This window comes from Cervus elaphus, chromosome 14 (assembly GCF_910594005.1).
Source record: "Cervus elaphus chromosome 14, mCerEla1.1, whole genome shotgun sequence".
NCBI lineage: Eukaryota > Metazoa > Chordata > Mammalia > Artiodactyla > Cervidae > Cervus > Cervus elaphus.
The window spans coordinates 31,158,618-31,178,306 of NC_057828.1; the positions used below are offsets into that span (position 1 = coordinate 31,158,618).

Sequence of the window (19,689 nt, forward strand, 5' to 3'; positions counted from 1 at the left end):
TTTTTTAAAAAGAAAAAGCTGAATTTCAGTTAGGGAATAGCTAGGATATAACAACCCCATGTAAGTAATGTATCTTCCCTTTACATTAGCTATAATTCTATTTCAGCAGTAACTGAAAAGGTACGCTTGAAAGAAGCAAAGAAGCCATGGGAGTGCTGGAAAGAGAGGATGGACAAATCTCTTTGGGGAAGACTTACTTCAAAGTTAAACCTCTATGCCAAACCCAAGCCTAAATATTATGTCTTTTGATTCCTTTATATAAAAAAATCCATCTGAAAATTCTGTCAATAGACTGCACATAACATGAAAGCTCATTTACAACTTACTTAAAGGATAAAAATCGTGACTACTTCATAAATATGTACAATTCTTAAAGCTTATACTGGAAATCACTATGAATTTCATATAAAAATAGAGTACATCTAAAAAAACAAAAAAAATAGAGTACATCTAATGAATTACCTGATATTAGAAGCGTCTATTGTACTCTTGATATCATTTAGTGAATCTGTAAGTGATTTAAATTCAAAGGAATTCAGGTCTCCTCCTTCTGCTAGACACTAAAGAAAAAAAAATTTCAAAATTTAATTGTACTTCGAATACAGACAAAAACTCTGCTCTAATATACAGTTTAATTTTTTAGCACCAAATTAGAAGTTTGTTTAGGTGTCAAAATGAAGAAAGTATTCTTAATATTTTCTCCAAAAGGTCCTCCAAAATTTACCTTGATTTGTAATAAAATAGCTGTAAGCCTGGAGATTAAGTCTGTCAGATTTTCATTTTCAACACAGGGCTGTCCTGCTGAGGAATTTGCATGCCGAACTATCTCCTGTGCTTCTTCCTCACACCTTCGTCTCATGTCTGTCGGCTGATCTGCAGGCTGGAGCCCTTGGTCTGGAGCAAGCTAAATACAGATGATTAAAACATAAGCTATACATTCATAAGGCCATGATAATTTCTGGGTGTTTGTGCCCTGTTTTCAGATTAGGATTTTTATAAAAGTAGCATTTGTATAACAAAAACAATCTCACTCTTACCTTAGAAATTTTTTCCCCTCTAAGAGTATTTATTTTTTGATTTGTTTTATATTTTGGGTAACTTTTAATTTTGAGATACTTCTAAAAAAAGAATAGAACAAAAATTTCTTGACAGCCTTTTACCCAGATTCACTAACTGCTTATCGTTTACTGTGTTTGACTTAACATTTGATCTTTGTCTGTATATAACTTTTTTTCTCTTAACTATTTGAGAATAAGTTGCCAAGCACTCTGCCTCTTTACTTCTAAATACTTAATAACCACAGAACAATGATCTGATCACAATCAGGAAGTTTAGCACAGACATAATACCATTTTCTAACAGTGTATATTCAGATTTCATCAACTGTCCCAATACCTAGCTATTTTTCCCTCTGAATACATCTGGTTGTCCTGTCTCTCTAGACTCCTTTACTCTGGAACAGTTCCTCAGTCTTTCATAACCTTGATAGCTTTGAAGATTATCAGCCAAGTATTTTGCATAATATCCCTCAATGTGGGTTTGTCTGTTTCCTCTTGATTAGACTAAGGTAATAGGTCTTTGGCGGGAACACCACAAAAATGATGTTGTTCTCAGTTCATTGTGGCTAGGAGGCATATGATGTTTATCTGTCCCACTACTGCTTATGTTATCTTTGATCACTCGGTTAAGGAAACTATGTGCCTCCATTAGCACAGAGAGCTTCCTCGATTGTTCTTATAGCAGCACACCACTCCACTGTGGGATATGCCATAAGTTATTCAGCCAATTCCCTATGTATGGGCATTTAGGTTACTTCTAATATTTTGTGACTGTCAGTAATACTGCAATGAATAATCTTGTCTTCCAACACTTAACATTTTTTTAAACTGAAGTATACATAAATATATAATACTCCAAGGGTAGCCACCATCCTGACTTTTATATATATAACATAATACAGAGCTATGTATTATTTATTATATATATTAGTTTTTGCTGGCTTTTGAGCTTTACATAATATGAAATTATGCATTATATATTCCTTTGTGTCTGACTTTATCTGTTCAATATTTGCATGTTCTATATGAACAAATATGTTCACACATTCATTCTTATTGCTAAGAATTCCATTGTATATTATATGATAATTTACTGATTCATTTTAGTATTGATGGGTATTTGGGTAATTTCTAATTTTTGGCTATAATGAACAGTGATGCTATGTATGTTCTAGTGTCTATCTTTTGGTAAATACATGTTCATATATCTTTGATATATACACAGAAGTGGAATTGCTTGTTCTTATTTTAAAATCAATATTGTACTTTCCACAAGAGCTTTGTGAAAATTAAATTTACTCCATTAGGAAATGAGTCTATCACATATGACCTTGTGTACACTGAGATACAAAAAGACATCCACTTCTGCATGTTTTGTTATATGTCATCTTGGACTGCTTGGTTTGTACCTCTTGTGGATGGCTGCTAGTCCAGGAGGAGAACTCTATTTGCTAGGACAACATATATTGCTATGTAGGTAAATGACAATTATCAGGAAAATAAAAATAATAATGGCTAAAGGAATGAGCAAAATATACACAGAACTGTTAAAGGTAATCACAGTTCATTTCTCCAGGGGGTCTTCCCAACCCAGGGATAGAACCTCTCACATTGCAGGTGGATTCTTTACCGTCTGAGCCACCAGGGAAGTCCTAAACCTGTGCACTTATGGTCAATCTACAGCAAAGAGGCACAAATATACAAATATACAATGGAAAAAAGGTAGTAGTCTCTTCAATAAATGGTGCTGGGAAAACTGGACAGCTATATGGAAAATAATGAAATAGAACATTTATATGGTATTACCATATAAAAAATAAACTCAAGAATGAAATAATGCCATTTATAGCAACATGGATGGACCTAGAGATTATCATACTAAGTGAAGTAAGTCAGACAGAGCAAGGCAAATATCATTATGATAACATTTATTTGTAGAATTTAAAAACATGGTACCAAAGGAAGGATCAAAGAGTGATACAAATAAAATTTTTTACAAAACCAAAATGGACCCTCAGACATAGAAAAGAGGACATAGTGGAAAAGGGGTGGGGAAGGATAAATTAGGAATTTTGGATTAACAGATACATACTACCATATATAAAACAAGGTCCTACTGTATAGTATAGGGAACTATATTCAGTAATAATCTGTAATGGAAAAGAAAGTGGAAAAGAATATATGTCTCTGAATTACTCTGCATCCATTTCAAACACTGTAAATCAACTAGTCTACTGATAGTAAATGCTGGAAAGGGTATGGAGAAAAGGAACCCTCCTCCTACACTGATGGTAGGAAGGTAAATTGGCACAGTCAGTATGGAAAACAGTATGGAGGTTCCTTAAAAACTAAAAACAGAGTTACCATTATGATCTAATAATCCCGCTCACGGAAAAGATGAAACCTCTAATTCAAAAAGATACTTTTGGAATGCTAATTCAAAAAACTCTACTTCAAAAAAAAAAAGTGATTTTACTGGAAATATACAACCTCTAAGAATGCAAATACTGGAGCATACTAAACTCATCACAATCATTTCGTTCTTACTTTGTAAGAAACTCAAATTTTAGGTGAAACTGGTGAAACACCTTCATACATATGTGCATAACGATAATGATAATTTACAAATAATCCTATAATGTATGTGACTGCAGTTCAAGAATCCATAGTTCTAATGTAAAGTTTATTTTAAAATTTTCTTTTTTTTTTTTTTTGACTGTGCCTCACAGCCTGTGGGATTTTAGTTCCCCAAGCAGACATTGAACATAGGCCCTTGGCAGTGAAAACACCGAGTCCTAACCATTGGACCACCAGGGAATTCCCAAATGTAAAGTTTAAAAAGGAGTAAACAAAACTGAATACACAGCATGATCATAACTTTGTGAGAAAAAGCATGTACGGTGAAAAAAACCCAAACAGCAGGAAATAAAAATACAGTTTTTATGGTAGTAGAATTAAGAGTAATTATTTTTCTGGATGTTTCTAAATTTTTAGAGAGCTATAATCATTTATAATTCAAACAGAAAATCAACAGAATTGACAGGTCACTGTGTATAAAGCACATATGACACAAGGTCATATGTGATAGACTCATTTCCTAATGGAGTCTTCAATGCTGATGCTATAAGGAAAAAATATATATATAAAATATGGTTCTGCTGAAAGATCTTGGCTTAGTTTGGGTTTTCTAAAATGGGGTGGTAACAGTATCAGTTTCAAGTAAGACAGGTGGTCAGACCCCTCAAGGGAACTTCACACAAACTACCTACCTCATAGCAGTACTGTTGAACTTTATGCAAAACTTTGTTTAGGTCCTTGTTCAGTTGTTCAAGCTCTAAAACAATCGTTGCATATCTCCGCTGAAATTCAATGCCAATGGGCATGGAATATGATTTCTGAGAAGGAAAAAAAGTCAGATTTTGATAAGGTTTTTTTAACAATGCAATTTCAACGATCTAATAGGACACTGGACTTATTCAAAATAGACAAACAGGTTATTAAAACAGACTATGCTCAATGTTATACTACTTACATGTGATAATGGTATTATTGTTATTTAGGTGATTATCTTTGTTCTTAGGAGTGTCATGATGTCTGTCATTTACTTTTTTAAAAACAGAGATTGTACAGAGAGAGAGAGAGTGTGTGTGTGTGCAAGACAGACTAAATGAAGCAAAATTGTTGAATCTATGTATATTTCTTAAAGAAATCTTTCAACTTTCTAATAACTTTATCATTTTCAAAAATAAAAAGTTGGCAAAATATTATATATATTCATTTGAAGTGTTCTAGTTATTTAATTGATTCTCCATTTGGACTCAATTCAGTATAGCATAATGGATAAGAGTATGGGTGCTAGAATCAGATTACATATTCAAAACTCAACACTATTACATACTAGCTATGTTACTTTAAGCAAGTTCCTTAATTTTTCTGTGCCTGTTTTCTCATCTGCAAACTGGGGATAAAAGAACTTCTATCTAATGAGATTATGGCAAAGATTAAATGAAATAATATAGGTAGCATATTGCCTTCCACATAGAAAATATTCATTAAGTATTAACTGTTATCACCATTGCCATCATTTTGTATCTGCTTCCTACCAGTAAGTGTAAATGGACTTTGATTCCATTTCCTTTCCTCTCTTCATAACACCTCCAATAAATTACACTATCCATTCCACTCCAGCTACAAATGCTGCAATGAGACTTCTTTAGTCAAGCCAAATTGAACCATACTTCTTTTTTTTCACAGGATTTCCAAGAAAGCAGATCATTGTACACTGGGGAAACAAGTACGGTTAAGAAAGAAAAGTGTGCCTGGACTGGTAGGGATAAACTGCTTACACTAGTAACCAATCTCAGTGTCTTCACTGTTTGAGCTAACAGAAACCTGGCGACCATCTTGTTCAGCCTTGTCATGTTATAGATGAGAAAACTGAGGCCCGGGAAAGTTAAATGTTTTGCTCAACAGCACACACTATTAATAATGTACTGGGTACTGTTCTAAGTGTTTAAGAGAATCTCACAGAATCCTTACAACCATCCCAAGAAGGGTACTATAATGATCCCCACATTACATATGGAGGAATCTGAGGTCCATGTACCACAGTCAATAAGTGGTAAGCATGCAGGATCTGAAGGCAGACTGCATCAGAATTCCTCCACCATGGGATCTGATGCAGTGAAAGAGGAGGAAGGGAAACAATGTCACGGGGAGACAAGGGAAGGGATAAGTCACTTAAAGATTATTTCATAATTAGTTTTTAAATTGAGGTAAATTGACACACGACATTCTATTAGTTTCAGGTGTACAACACAATGATTCTATATTTGTATAAATTGCAAAACGATTACTACAAGTCTAGTTAGCATCTGTCACCATACATAATTTTTTTCCTTGCAATGAGAACTTTTAAGATTTACTTAGCAACTTTCAAATATGCAATACAGTATTATTAACCATAGCCACCATACTGCACATTACATCCCTATGACAGTTATTTTATAATTGTAAGCTTGTACCTTTTGATCCCCTTTACCCATTTCACCCTACCCACCCAACTCCTCCACCAAGCTCTGGCAACCAACCATCTGCTCTCTGTACTTAAGAGCTTGGTTTCTTGTTTCTTGTTTTTTTTAGATTCCATATATAAGTGAGAACATACATCATTGGTTGGAAAGGTAAATTCTAGAGTGGGCTTCCCAGGTGGTGCAGTGATAAGGAATCTGCCTGCCAATGCAGGAGATATAAGAGATGTGGGTTCAATCCCTGGGTTGGGAAGATCCCCTAGAGTAGGAAATGGCAACCTGCTCCAGTATTCTTGCCTGGAAAATCTCATGGACAGAGGAGCCTGGTGGGATATAGTTGACGGGGCTGCAAAAAGTTGAACACGACTGAGCACACACACACAAGTTCTTTTACCAGCCCAGAGTCACACCCAGTACATCCACTGGTGCTTCCTGAATTCCTGTTCCTAAGCTTTAGTTTTTGTGGAGTTAAGCCCACTGTATTATCAAAAAAATTGGTATTTCCTATGCAAGGATAAACAGAACATGGTTAATTTAACTCCATTCCCCTGTTGGGCTGGATTGGGGACACGGTGTTGAGTTTAAGCATTTGGTTAAATTTTTGAGTGTAAGCGTGTATTGTGGCAGACTCAGAAATAGTCAAAATTATTAGAGGGTGAGGGTATCAAAAGTGTTGATCCTCAATTTTTGTGTTCAACATATTCATGAGTTATTTAAATAAAGACATACAAGGACTTTATCTACAGTGAAATAACAAATGAATAATTTTTGAAAAGAATCCTAAAATGAAACAGATATCATCCTCTTCAAAATTATCATCTGCTTGTATCTCCAACTTCTCAAATACTGCTGGAGACCCCTCTTTTGAAACTGCCCTCAAAGTCTTCAGCACTTCTTTCTGAATAACCTAAATGAAGACAAATAATTCCCTTATGTTTTAAAATAGTCAGAGAATTAAGTACTAACACAGAAAGTAGAATAATAAATGTACAAGAATGACCAAAACCATTTTGAAAAAGGACAAATAGGGAACTGATACTGGTAGATGGCAGATTAAACTGTGGAACTGGCATGGGTAACAAATCTTCCAAAGGAATAGAACAGTGGGCAGTCTTTAATATATGGTAATTCCTATATATATATATATATGTATGCTTGTGTATTCATTCATACATGGGAATTTGTATACAATAGAGTTGCCCTTTCAAATCGGTGGGGAAAGATAAACTATTATTAAATTGAGACTACGGCTATTTGTTTGGGGGGAAAAATAAAGGAAATCTCTCTGCAGAAGTTCCTAGAAGTGCAACCACTAAATCAAAGGGCTTGTGCATTGTGCATTTTAAATTTCAATAGATATTGACAAAATACCCTTCATAGAAGATGTACTAATCCATTTTTAATGTACTAATCCATTTTTATTTTTTGCCATGAATGGTTTGCCTGATACCTAAAGAATTCTGTCTACTGGAGTGGATTCCTGAAGATGACTACAGACTTCTTCAACAAAGACGACGGGGCTGGGCACCAGAAGGATTTCAAACTCGAAGGGACCCTCCTTTCATTTTACACATTCTCTTGTTATTTGTGGGGGGATGGGGTGGGAGAAACTGTATTAAACGGGTAATGATCTCACCCATTCAGAGCTAAGTTCGTAAAACTTGACTTTATTCATGTTTTAAAAGTTTTTTTCAGATTGTCTGATGGCTTTACAGGGGGCTGAATCTAAAAAAAGTATTTTACATGGGATTTATTATACTTATTAATAAATACCTTAATATTTTTCTCTTAAAAAAAAAAAAAAAAGAATGCTTATTTCCCCATAGCCTTACCAATAATTAAAAAAAATTTTTTTGGCTGTGTGGTGCTCTGTGGCTTCTCTCATTTTGGAGGCTGGGCTCTAGAATGTGCAGGCTCAGTATCACTGTAATGTTTTGTTACAACTTTTAATTTTTGCCAATTTCACTAAAAAGTAGGATCTTTTTTAACTGTTTCTTTGACCACCTTTTCACATGGGGCCTCTCAGGTGGTGCTAATGGTAAAGAATCTGCCTGTCAGTACTGGAGATATAAGAGATGTTGGTTTGATCCCTGGGTTGGGAAGATCCCCTGGAGAAGGAAATGGCAACCCACTCCAGTATTCTCGCCTGGGAAATCCCATGGACAGAGGAGCCTGGCAGGCTACAGTCTACAGGTTCACAAAGAATCAGACACGACTAAGCTACTGAACACACACACACATACACACATATCCCTTTTCACATATATGAGTCATTTGTATTTTTTTCCCCTATGAACTGTCTATTCACATTTATTTCATTAAAAAAATTCTTACCTCAAGATCTTAAAATTACTCTCCTAATCACCTCTAGAAGCTTTACAGTTTTGCCTTTCACATTTAGATCTAAAATGCCAGTCATCTGACTATGTTATGAGATTTATCTTCCTCCCCACATGGATATCCAGTTAATCCAGCACCATTATTTCAAAGACCTTTCTTTCCCACTGCTATGCAGGACCACCTTTTCATAGATCAAGAGTGTGCACACATGCAAATCTATTCCTGGGCTCTCTATTCTGTCGCATGGTCTATTTGTCTATGTTGGGCCAGTAGCACACAGTCTTCAGAAACTCCAGCTTTGTAATAAGTCTTGATATACAAGAGTAAATCATCCTACTTTATTGCAGTGCCACATACATTTTAGAATCAGCTTGTCAGTTTGAATGCATTTATGCATACATGCGCTCACACACATACACGCAAAATTCACTTGAGATTTCATTCAATTTATGGATAAATTTGGTGAAAATGACACCATTCAAAAAATAGTGTTTGAAATCATGAGTATCTCTTTTTATTTAGGACTTCTTTAATTTCACTCAATATTTAATAGTTTTCTACATAGAAGTTTAATATATCTTATATTTATATCAAGGTATGCAGTTTTAAATGGTATTTTTTGAAATTTCATTTTTAACTGCTTATTGCTGATATATAGAAAAACTGCTTAAAAAAACTGACCTTGAATCTTACAACTTTGCTAAACTCATATATTAATTCTAATAATTGCATATTCTTTTACATTTTCTAGGTACACAGCCACATCATCTGTGAATAAAAGGGTTTTATTTTTTCCTTTCCAATCTTTATAGCTCTTACTTCATTTTCTTGTTTTATTACATTGGGTAGGCCCTCTAGTGTACTATTGAATAAAAGCTGTGATTGTAGGCTCCCTTATCTTATTTCCAGTCTTAAAGAGAAAGTTTTTAACACTTCATTAGTAAGTATGATACGTGCTATAAGTTTTCTTGGTAAATATTCTCTGTTAGGTTAAAGAATGTTCATTCTATTCCTAGTTTGATAAGAATGTTTGCTTTTCCACCATGAAGAGATGTTTAATTTTGTAAGATGGTTTTTATGCATCCATTGAGATGATCTTGTGTGTTCTCTACTTTTTTGGGGGGCCATGCTGCACAGCTTGCGGGGTCTCTGTTCTCTGACCAGGGATTGAACATGGGTTACAGCAGTGGAAATCTGGAATCCTAACCACTAGGCAACCAGGGAAATCCCCTTTTTTACTTTCTTACACTGCAAATTACACTTAAAAAAATTTTTTTTTTAAATTAGTAAGTGATTAGCTTTAAGAGCCTTACCTGTTAGTCTTTTAAACAAGTATCTAAGGCAGTTTTATAGTTCATTTAAAGGTGAATAACACACACTTTTACAAGCTTGGCTACTTTATAAAACAGATAAAAAGGAAAACTGCATCACGCCTGTCTTTTTGGAAAATAGCCTGGCAGTTACACAAAAGATTAAGGAAAGGGTTGACATGACTCAGCAATTTTACTTTTAGATACATACTCATAGAAATGAAAATATACATCTACACAAAAATCCATACATGAACGTTCATAGTCGTCTTACTCAAAATAGCCAGAGTGGAAACAACTCAAATGTCCCTCAACTGATGAATGGACAAGTAAAATGTGATATGTCCTTACAATGGAATATTATTTGGCAATAAGAAGTACTGATACATGTTACAACATGGATGAACCTTCAAAACATTACACTACTTGAAAGAATACAGTCACAAATGATTACATATCACAAGATTCCATTTACATTAAATGTCCAGAACAGCTGGAGAGAAATTAGATTATTGGTTGCCTACGTTTGGGGTGGAAACTGATTTGGGGGAAATGAGGAGTAGCTGCTAAATATATAGGGTTTCTTTTTGGGATAATGAAATGTTCTAAAATCAACTCTGATGATGCCTGTACAATCTGTGAACTGAACCGTAAACTAAACACCACAAAATTGTCCACTTAAATGGGTGAATTGTATGGTATGTGAATAATATCTCAATAAGGCTGTTATTTTAAAAATCTGCCCCATTAAATAAGTTATTATACTTGAGCATGGTTTTCTATCCCTCCTATATAATCAACTAATGTGCTTCTAGGCTGTCACATACGGGTTGAGTGCAGCACACAAAATGGACTCTTTTTTTTTTTTTTATGTATTCTACTTTCAAATTAGTAAGCAGATTTCTGCAGAGAGTCACAATTTTGAAAATAAAAAGAGGACTAACAATCATGATAAGACAATTCTGAGAACATATTTGGAAAAGAACCACCTTCGTAGTGGTGATGGAGAGAGGGAAGGAGTACAGAGAAAACAGTATCCAGAGTTTTCCAAAGCCACTAATACAGTTTTAAAAGTGGTTAAAACAGAACTGTCTAGGATAAATCCCCTTTCCTACTCCTGAATATTATTAATGTCCATGTATGACAAGACAAATTTCCAGAGTGGAAAAGCAATGATCAAAGACTGAGACTGCTAGTGTAATATCTACTTTTATATAATGTTGAAGCAATCCAAATCTATTTTAAAAAATTCCATACACTAATTAATTTGTATGTGGATGCTCTGTATATGTATTTTAAAAATGTTTTGATAGTCCAAAATAGAACAGGTAGATTGAAGTTAATAAGCTTGGACAAACCTTCACTGACTTTAACATACTATATAATCAGGTCAAGAAAAGATAGTTCAAAACTTTATTTATTTATTTTTTTTTTTTCAAAACTTTAAATCTAAAAGAACTTGACAAAAATTCCTCAGATGTATGACTGAAAACTTTTTCTTCATTATATCATAAAAGTGACTAAAGTATTTTAAAGTAATTTTCCTCCCTTTGCTTTGCAAATTGAAAGTTTGAACATTTAATTTCATATTTTGACTAGTGTGCCTTTAGTTTGCTTTTGCTGGGTAAAGTAAGAGTGAGATAAACACTTACGTATTCCAAAATTAAAGGAGACTTTATCAGACCAATGTTCCCATTTTTAATAAATTCCATCAAGAAATAAATTTTTGTGTCTCCATAAAAAAAATCCAAAAATAATAAATGCTGGAGAGGGTGTGGAGAGAACTTGGGAACACTCCTACACTGCTGGTAGGAATGTAAATTGGTACAGCCAGTATGAAGAACAGTATGGAGGTTCATTAAAAAACTAAACTAAACCATATAATCCTACAATCCTACTCCTGTGCATATATTCAGAGAAAAACATGGTCTGAAAGAATACTTGCACCCCAGTATTTGGTGTGGCACTGTTCACCACAGCTAAGACATGAAAGCAACCTAAACAGCAATGGACAGAAGAATGGAGAAAGAAAATATGGTATATATTTACAATGGAATATTACTCAGCCATTGAACAAAATAATGCCATTTGCAGCAACATGGATGGACCCAGAGATGATCATACAGAGAAACAGAAATATTGTATGATATAGCTTATATGAGGAATCTAAAAAGAAATGATACAAATGAGCTGATTTACAAAACAGAAAGACTCACAGACTTAAGAGAATAGAACTTATGGTTACCAGAGGAGAAGGGTGAGGGGAACGGATAGTCAGGGAGTTTGGGACTGACATATACACACTGCTATATTAAAAATGCATAACTAACAAGGGCCTACTGTATACCAGAGGGGACTCTGCTCAATATGATGTAACAATCTAAATGAGAAAAGAATTTGAAAAAAGTAGATACATGTATATGTATAGTTAAATCACTTTGCTATATATCTGGAACTCTCCCAACACTGTTAATCAACTATATTCCAATATAAAATAAAAAGTTAAAAAGAAAAAATATATATACTTTGGGCAAAGTAATATGTCCAGTCCTTTGAAGTGCAATATAGTGAACTACTCAGGTCATTTTGGTAAAAACAGAATAGAAATTAGCTCTCAGCTTCAAAATTAAGTTATACTGATTAAATAAAATTACATATTTATTAGAGCAGAGACTGGGTAGGGATCAGTTCAGTCGCTCAGTCATATCCAACTCTTTGCGACCCCACGGACTGCAGCATGCCAGGCTTCCGTGTCCATCACCAACTCCCAGAGCTTGCTCAAACTCATCATGTCCGTCGAGTTGGTGATGCCATCCAACCATTTCGTCCTCTGTCATCACCTTCTCCTGCCTTCAATCTTTCCCAGCATCAGGGTCTTTTTCTTCGTACGAGTCAATTCTTCGCATCAGGTGGCCAAAGTACTGGAGTTTCAGCTTCAGCATCAGTCCTTCCAATGAATATTCAGGGCTGATCTCCTTGAAGATTGACTGGTTGGATCTCCTTGCAGTCCAAGGGACTCTCAAGAGTCTTCTCCACCACCACAGTTCAAAAGCATAAATTCTTTGGCACTCAGCTTTCTTATAGTTCAACTCTCACATCCATACATGACAACTGGAAAAACCATAGCTTTGACTAGACAGACCTTTGTTGGCAAAGTAATGTCTCTGCTTTTTAATAAGCTGTCTAGGTTGGTCATAACTTTTCTTCCAAGGAGTGGAAATCATTGCAAAATCTACAGTGATTTTGGAGCCCAAGAAAAAAAAATCTGTCACTGCTTCCATTGTTTCTCCATCTATTTGTCATGGAGTGATGGGACTGGATGCCATGATTTTTGTTTTCTGAATGTTGACTTTTAAGCCAACTTTTTTACTCTCCTCTTTCACTTTCACCAAGAGGCTCTATAGTTCCTCTTTACTTTCTGCCATAAGGGTGGTGTCATCTGCGTATCTGAGGTTATTGATACTTCTCCCCGCAATCCTGATTCCAGCTTGTGCTTCATCCAGCCCAGCATTTCGCATGATGTACTCTGCACAGAAGTTAAATAGGCAGGATGACAATATACAGCCTTGATGTACTCCTTTCCCAACTTGGAAGCACTCTGTTGTTCCTTGTCTAGTTCTAACTGTTGCTTCTTGACCTGCATACAGATTTCTCAGGAAGTGGGTAAGGTGGTCTGGTATTTCCATCTCTTTAAGAATTTTCCACATTTTGTTGTGACCTACATAGTCAAAGGCTTTGGCGTAGTCAATAAAGCAGAAGTAGATGTTTTTCTGGAATTCTCTTGCTTTTTCTATGATCCAACGGATGTTGGCAATTTGATCTCTGGTTCCTCTGCCTTTTCTATATTTAACTTGAACATCTAGAAGTTGATGGTTCAAGTTCTGTTGAACTGTAGAATTCAACAGTTGTTGGCTTGGAGAATTTTAAGCATTACTTTACTAGCGCGTGAGATGAGTGCAATTGTGCAGTAGTTTGAACATTCTTTGGCATTGCCCTTCTTTGGGATTGGAATGAAAACTGACCTTTTCCAGTCCTGTGGCCACTGCTGAATTTTCCAAATTTGCTGGCATATTGAGTGCAGCACTTTCACAGCATCTTCACAGCATCATCTTCTAGGGCTTGAAATAGCTCAACTGGAATTCCATCACCTCCACTCGTTTTGTTTGCAGTGATGCTTCCTAAGGCCCACTTGACTTTGCATTCCAGGATGTCTGGCTCTAGGTGAGTGATCACACCATCGTGCTTATCTGGGTCACGAAGATCTTTTTTGTATAGCTCTTCTGTGTATTCTTGCCACCTCTTCATAGTATCTTGTGCTTCTGTTAGGTTCATATCATTTCTGTCCTTTATTGTGCCCATCCTTGAATGAAATGTTCCCTTGGTATCTCTAATTTCCTTGAAGAGATCTCTAGTCTTTCCCATTCTATTGTCTTCCTCTGTTTCTCTGCACTGATCACTGAGGAAGGCTTTCTTATCTCTCCTTGGTATTCTTTGGAACTCTGCATTCAAATGGGTATATCTTTCCTTTTCTCCATAAAACCACTCAGTGAGAAAATCATTTGGGTTTAACATAAACATTACATTAGTTCAATGTCACTAACCTGATGTATCACAGAAAATTAGGAAAAAATGCATACCAAGAAAATCTGTAATCCATAAAAATGAAAGAACTGTTATACCTCTGAAGGTTTTAAAAAAATAACATTTCTGGATATATTAAAAATAAAATCTCCTTATAATACCTAGGATTCTTCCTTCTGTAAAGAAGGAATTAAACTAACTGAATAATTTGTATTTGTCCCTAAAATATTCTACAAAATTTCAATTCACAAGTGATATACGAAACAGAATAAATAATAGGTATGTTATGATTAATGGATATAATTTGATTTTTACTACTTCTATAAGGCACTATACTTATATCAATATGATAGAAATGGTACAGTCTCTGAAGATAATTCTCACGTATTATTTACTTTTTAAAACTAATCTCAAATCACATATGAAGTGTTAGTCGCTCAGTCATGTCCGATTCTTTGCGACCCCTGGGACTGTAGCCCACCAGGCGCCTCTGTCCATGGGAGTCTCCAGGCAAGAAAACTGGAGTGGGTTGCCCTCTCCAGGGGATCTTTCCGACCCAGGGATCAAACCTGGGTCTCCTGCACTGCAGGCGGATTCCTTACCATCTGAGCCATCATACACCATACTATTTCCTTTTGGATGATTCCACTTAAATTTAAGGGTGAAAGTGAAAGTGAAGTCACTCAGTCGTGTCCAACTCTTTGCAACCCTATGGACTGTAGCCTACCAGGCTCCTCTGTCCATGGGATTCTCCAGGCAAGAATACTGGAGTAGGTTGCCATTTCCTTCTCCAAAATGTATTAAACAAAGGTTAAGACCAAACAATTACCATGCATGTTACATGTTATACACGGGAGCTACTGTGAATAGAAATCCACCCCTCTCCACCATTTGTTTTTAATGAGTACAAGGATCAAATAACCTTGAATATACTTTTTATACTACTAGCAGTTAGCAACTCTTCAAAAATCAACAGGATTTGCAATAGCATTCATTTTACCTGCTACACTGAACAATCTAAATTTCAACTCTTTTGCCAGGCAAGCATGTGATTTATGCTTTTTCTTCTTTGGGGAACAGTTTTATTCTAAAGCAGTCTGATACTTCATACTTTGATCTTACCCTATAAAACTGAATTCCAGGTTTATGTTTAAATGACAGTCCTTGATATGAGAAAAGAAAAACAGTGGCACATTGTCCTCCTGTTGTCTGAAAACATCATGACTATACATGTTTTAAATATTTTATTACCAACGAATGAACATGTTATGTTTACCAGCTGGAATAACTTTATTAAATGTTTGAGTTTTTTGCACAATAATAACCAAAACAGTAAGCTAGATATCCCCTAAAATCAACTGTTATTTCTTATATAAATGCCTGTGGAAGTTTCATATTTTCTTTGGACAGCATTAGATTTCCTAGTTCTTTTTTATCTTTTACCCTTTTATCTTATATTGGAGTACAGCTGGTTAACAGTATATACAGTTGGTTGTGATAGTTTCCTGTGTGCAGGAAAGTGGTTCAATTATACATATACATGTATCTATTTTTTTGGATTGACATGTATACACTGCTATAATTAAAATAGATAACCAATAAGGACCTACTATATAGCACAGCGAACTCTGCTCAATATTATACAACAACTTAAGCAGGAAAAGAATCTGAAACAATGTTTTAAAGCTAATATGAATTCTGACATTTTGCTTAACATTAGTATGTTCTGTGAATCTGCCACCCCATTAGAAATACTCTTTTCATATTTTCTTGTAAATCTACCTAATGGAGGAGCTTCTGGATATTTAGGTCACTTTGACTTCCATGTTTTAGATTCTATTTTCATAATCTGTCTGTGGAGACCATCATTATCTTCAGTGGTCGAGATTCCACTTACTTATTTCTGAATGTTAAACTATCTTTGCATTTCTGGAATAAATCTACTGGCTGGCATGATGTACCTTTTAAATATCCCCATTTGTTAACACTTTGCTTAGGATTCTTTCACCTATATTCATAAATGAGATTGGCTAGTAGTTATTCTCTTTTGTAATATCTTTGTTAGGTTTTAATATCAATGTATTCAAGAATTACAAAGAGGAATTGGAAAATGTTCCTAGTTTTTCTCCTATTCTCTAAAAAAAGTTTTTTCAAGGTGATGGTAATGGTAAATATTTAGTTGAATTCACTGGTATGGAAGAATTCATCTGGTGGTGTAGGTTCTTTGTGGTCAAGTTTTACATTATAGATTCATTTATAAGGCAGTAATGGGACTATTCAGACTTTCTTTCCATATCAGTGTTGACAAGTATTTTTCTAAGAACTTGCCTCCATTTCAATTTTCAAACATATTTACAGGAAGCTGTTAATAAACTGTATTAGTCTGCTCGGGATGCTATAACAGGATACCATGACTGGGTGGCTTAAAAAATAGCAATAAATTTTTTTGTAGTTATGAAGGTTGTAAGTTCAAGATCAAGGTGCTGTCAGGGATGGTTTCTGAACAGAACTTAAGAACTTTATCTGGCTTGCAGATAGCTGCCTTCTCATTGTATCCTCAGATGGCCTTCCTTCTGTGCATACATGGAGAGATCCCTTGGGGTCTCTTCCTCTTCTTCATTTAACCTAAATTACCTCCTTAGAGGCCCTCTCTCTAAATACAGTTACACTGTGGCTTAGGGCATCAATTTATGAATTTGAAGCACACAAAACTCAATCCCACAGTATCCTCTCAAGATCTTTTTCATGTCTGTAGGTTTTATAGCGACGTTCCCTCTTTCTTTCTTTTTGTGGCTGTGCTGGCCCTTCACTGCTGCCTGTGGGCTTTTCCGAGCTGGGGCTACTCTGTGTTGTAGTGCCTGGGCTTCTCACTGCGCTGCTTGCAGGCTCTAGACTGCAGGCTTTGTAGTCGTGGCGCACAGGCCAGGGACAGAGCTTGAGTCTCCTGCCTTGGCAGGATGACTCCCCACCACTGGACCACCGTCTTTCTTAACAGCAGTAATTTGTATCTTTCCTGATTAGCATTTTCAGGGTTATCAATTTTATTAGGTCTTTCAAAGGGCCCAACTTTTACTCTGTTGATCATCTCTATTTTAGATTTGTTTTCTATTTCATTACTTTTCTCTCTGGATTTAATTTGTTGTTCTCATTCTAACTTACTGAAATAGATGTAACTTACTAATTTTTTTCAGTCCATCTACAATTTAAACATGTCTTTTACTCTAAAATAGGCATGGCTGCATAACAACATTTTGATGTATGTAATTTTCAATACTACTAAATTAAAAACATTTTCTATTCTCTGATAACTCATTCTTTGGTCTATGGTTTATTTAGCACTGTATTCTTTAATTTTCAAGCATGAGTTTTATTCTTGGTATCTTTTAGTTAAGAACTGACTCATTAGAAAAGACCCTGATGCTGGGAAAGACTGAAGGCAGGAGGAGAAGGGGACGACAGAAGATGAGATGATTGGATGGCATAACCAACTCGATGGACATGAGTCTGAGCAAGCTCCGGGAGTTGGTGATGGACAGGGAAGCCTGGTGTGCTGCAGTCCATGGGGTTGCAAAGAGTCAGCCACGACTGAGCAATGGAACTGATCCTTTAGTTATTAACGTCTAAGTTTATCTGTATATTGTGGTCAGAGAACTTACTTTGGAGAGTTTTAATCATTCTGCAATTTGTTGAAATCTAAGACCAGAGTATAATTAACTTTTGTAAATATTCCACGCAGGCTTGAAAATAGTAGGCATCCTACAGTTGACAGGTGTAACTGTCTCCATATGCTAATGAAATCATTTGTTAACTGTTTTTCAAATATATATTCTGATTTTTTTAAAAATATAATTAATTAATTAATTTAGTTTTGACTGCTCTGGGTCTTCACTGCTACACAGGCTTTTTCTCTAGTGGTAAAAGAGAACCGCAGTGCATGGGCTTCTCTTGTTACAGAACACGGGCTCTAGGGCACGCAGGCTTCAGTAGCTGCAGCTCCTGGGCTCCAGAGCACAGGCTCAGTGGCTGTGGCGCACCGGCTTAGTTGCTCTGCGGCATGTGGGATCTTCCTGGACTAGGGATTGAACCCGTGTCTCCTGCATTGGCAGGTGGATCTTTTACCACTGAGCCATCAGGGAAGCCCTCTAACTGATTTTTGACTACTTGTTTTATTAGTTACTAAGAGGGCTATGAAAACTGTGTTGCTTGAACAGTGGATTTGTATTTTTCCTTTGAGTTTTACCAATTTTTGCTTTATATATTTGGATGCTATGTTATTAAGTACATAAAAATTTCAAGTTATTATTTTGAAATTATACCTTTCATCATTAAGAATCACACCTCTTTACATCCAAATAAGATATGGTGAATTAAACTTTTCTTCATTAGAAAGCATAACTCTCTATCCAGTAATACCAGTAATATCTGTTGCCCTACATTTCATTATCAGATACTAATACAGTTACATGCCTTTCTGTTGTTACTTTAAAATTTGTATTGCTGGGGTTTCCCTGGTGGCTCAATGGTAAAGAATCCACCTGCCAATGCAGGATACATGGATTTGATCCCTAATCTGGGATGATCCCACATGCCACTGAGCAACTAGGCCCATGTGCCACAGCTACTGAGCCCAACCACCCTAGAGCCCTGCTCTGCAACAAGAAGCCACTGCAATGAGAAACCCATGCACCACAACTAGAGAAAAGCCCGCATAGCAACAAAGACCCAGCATAGCCATAAAAAAATAAATAATTGTATTGTTTATCTTTTTATACATTAACAATTTTATCCTGGATTCTTTTATATTAAATGTGTCTCTTTCAAGAATCATTAACAGTTGGGGAAAAAAAAAAAAGAATCATACAGCTGGATTTTTTTTAAAAGTTGTAGTTGATTTACAACTATTTAAACTAATATATTAGTTTCAAGTACACAACACAGTGATTCAATATTTTTTTATAGATTATACTTCATTTAAAATTATAAAATAATGGCTAAATTTCCTTGTGTAGTACAAATAATTTCTTTGTGTAGTATCCTTGTTGCTTATTTGTTTTATACACTAACTCTCAATCCCCTACCTCTGTTTTGCCCATCTCCCTTACCCTTTTCCCACTGGTAACCAAGAGTTTTTTTTATCTGTGAGTCTGTTTCTGTTTTGTTATATCCGTGTTTATTTTCTAGATTCCACATTTAAGTAATAACACAGACTAGGAGTCATCTTTCTCTGTCTGACTTCTTTCACTAAGCATAATACCTTCTATGTTGATCCATGTTATTGTAAACAGCAGCATTTCTGTTTTTATGGATGAGTAATATTCCACTGTGTGTGTGTATGTGTGCATGTATGCATGCATGTGTATATATACATGT

The 19,689-nt window shown here is 35.5% G+C and overlaps 1 protein-coding gene across 2 annotated transcripts in view; it reads right to left on the minus strand.

Moving 5' to 3' along the window:
• LIN9 (lin-9 DREAM MuvB core complex component) overlaps window positions 1-19,689 on the minus strand; it is an 84,703-nt gene that overhangs the window by 1,541 nt on the left and 63,473 nt on the right. For both annotated transcript variants that reach the window (XM_043923955.1, XM_043923956.1), the window contains 3 exons: window positions 4,328-4,453; window positions 725-904; window positions 463-560 (listed from right to left, as the gene is read on the minus strand). In XM_043923955.1, coding sequence (XP_043779890.1) covers window positions 463-560; window positions 725-904; window positions 4,328-4,453 — 404 coding nt within the window. The remainder of the gene's footprint in view (window positions 1-462; window positions 561-724; window positions 905-4,327; window positions 4,454-19,689) is intronic.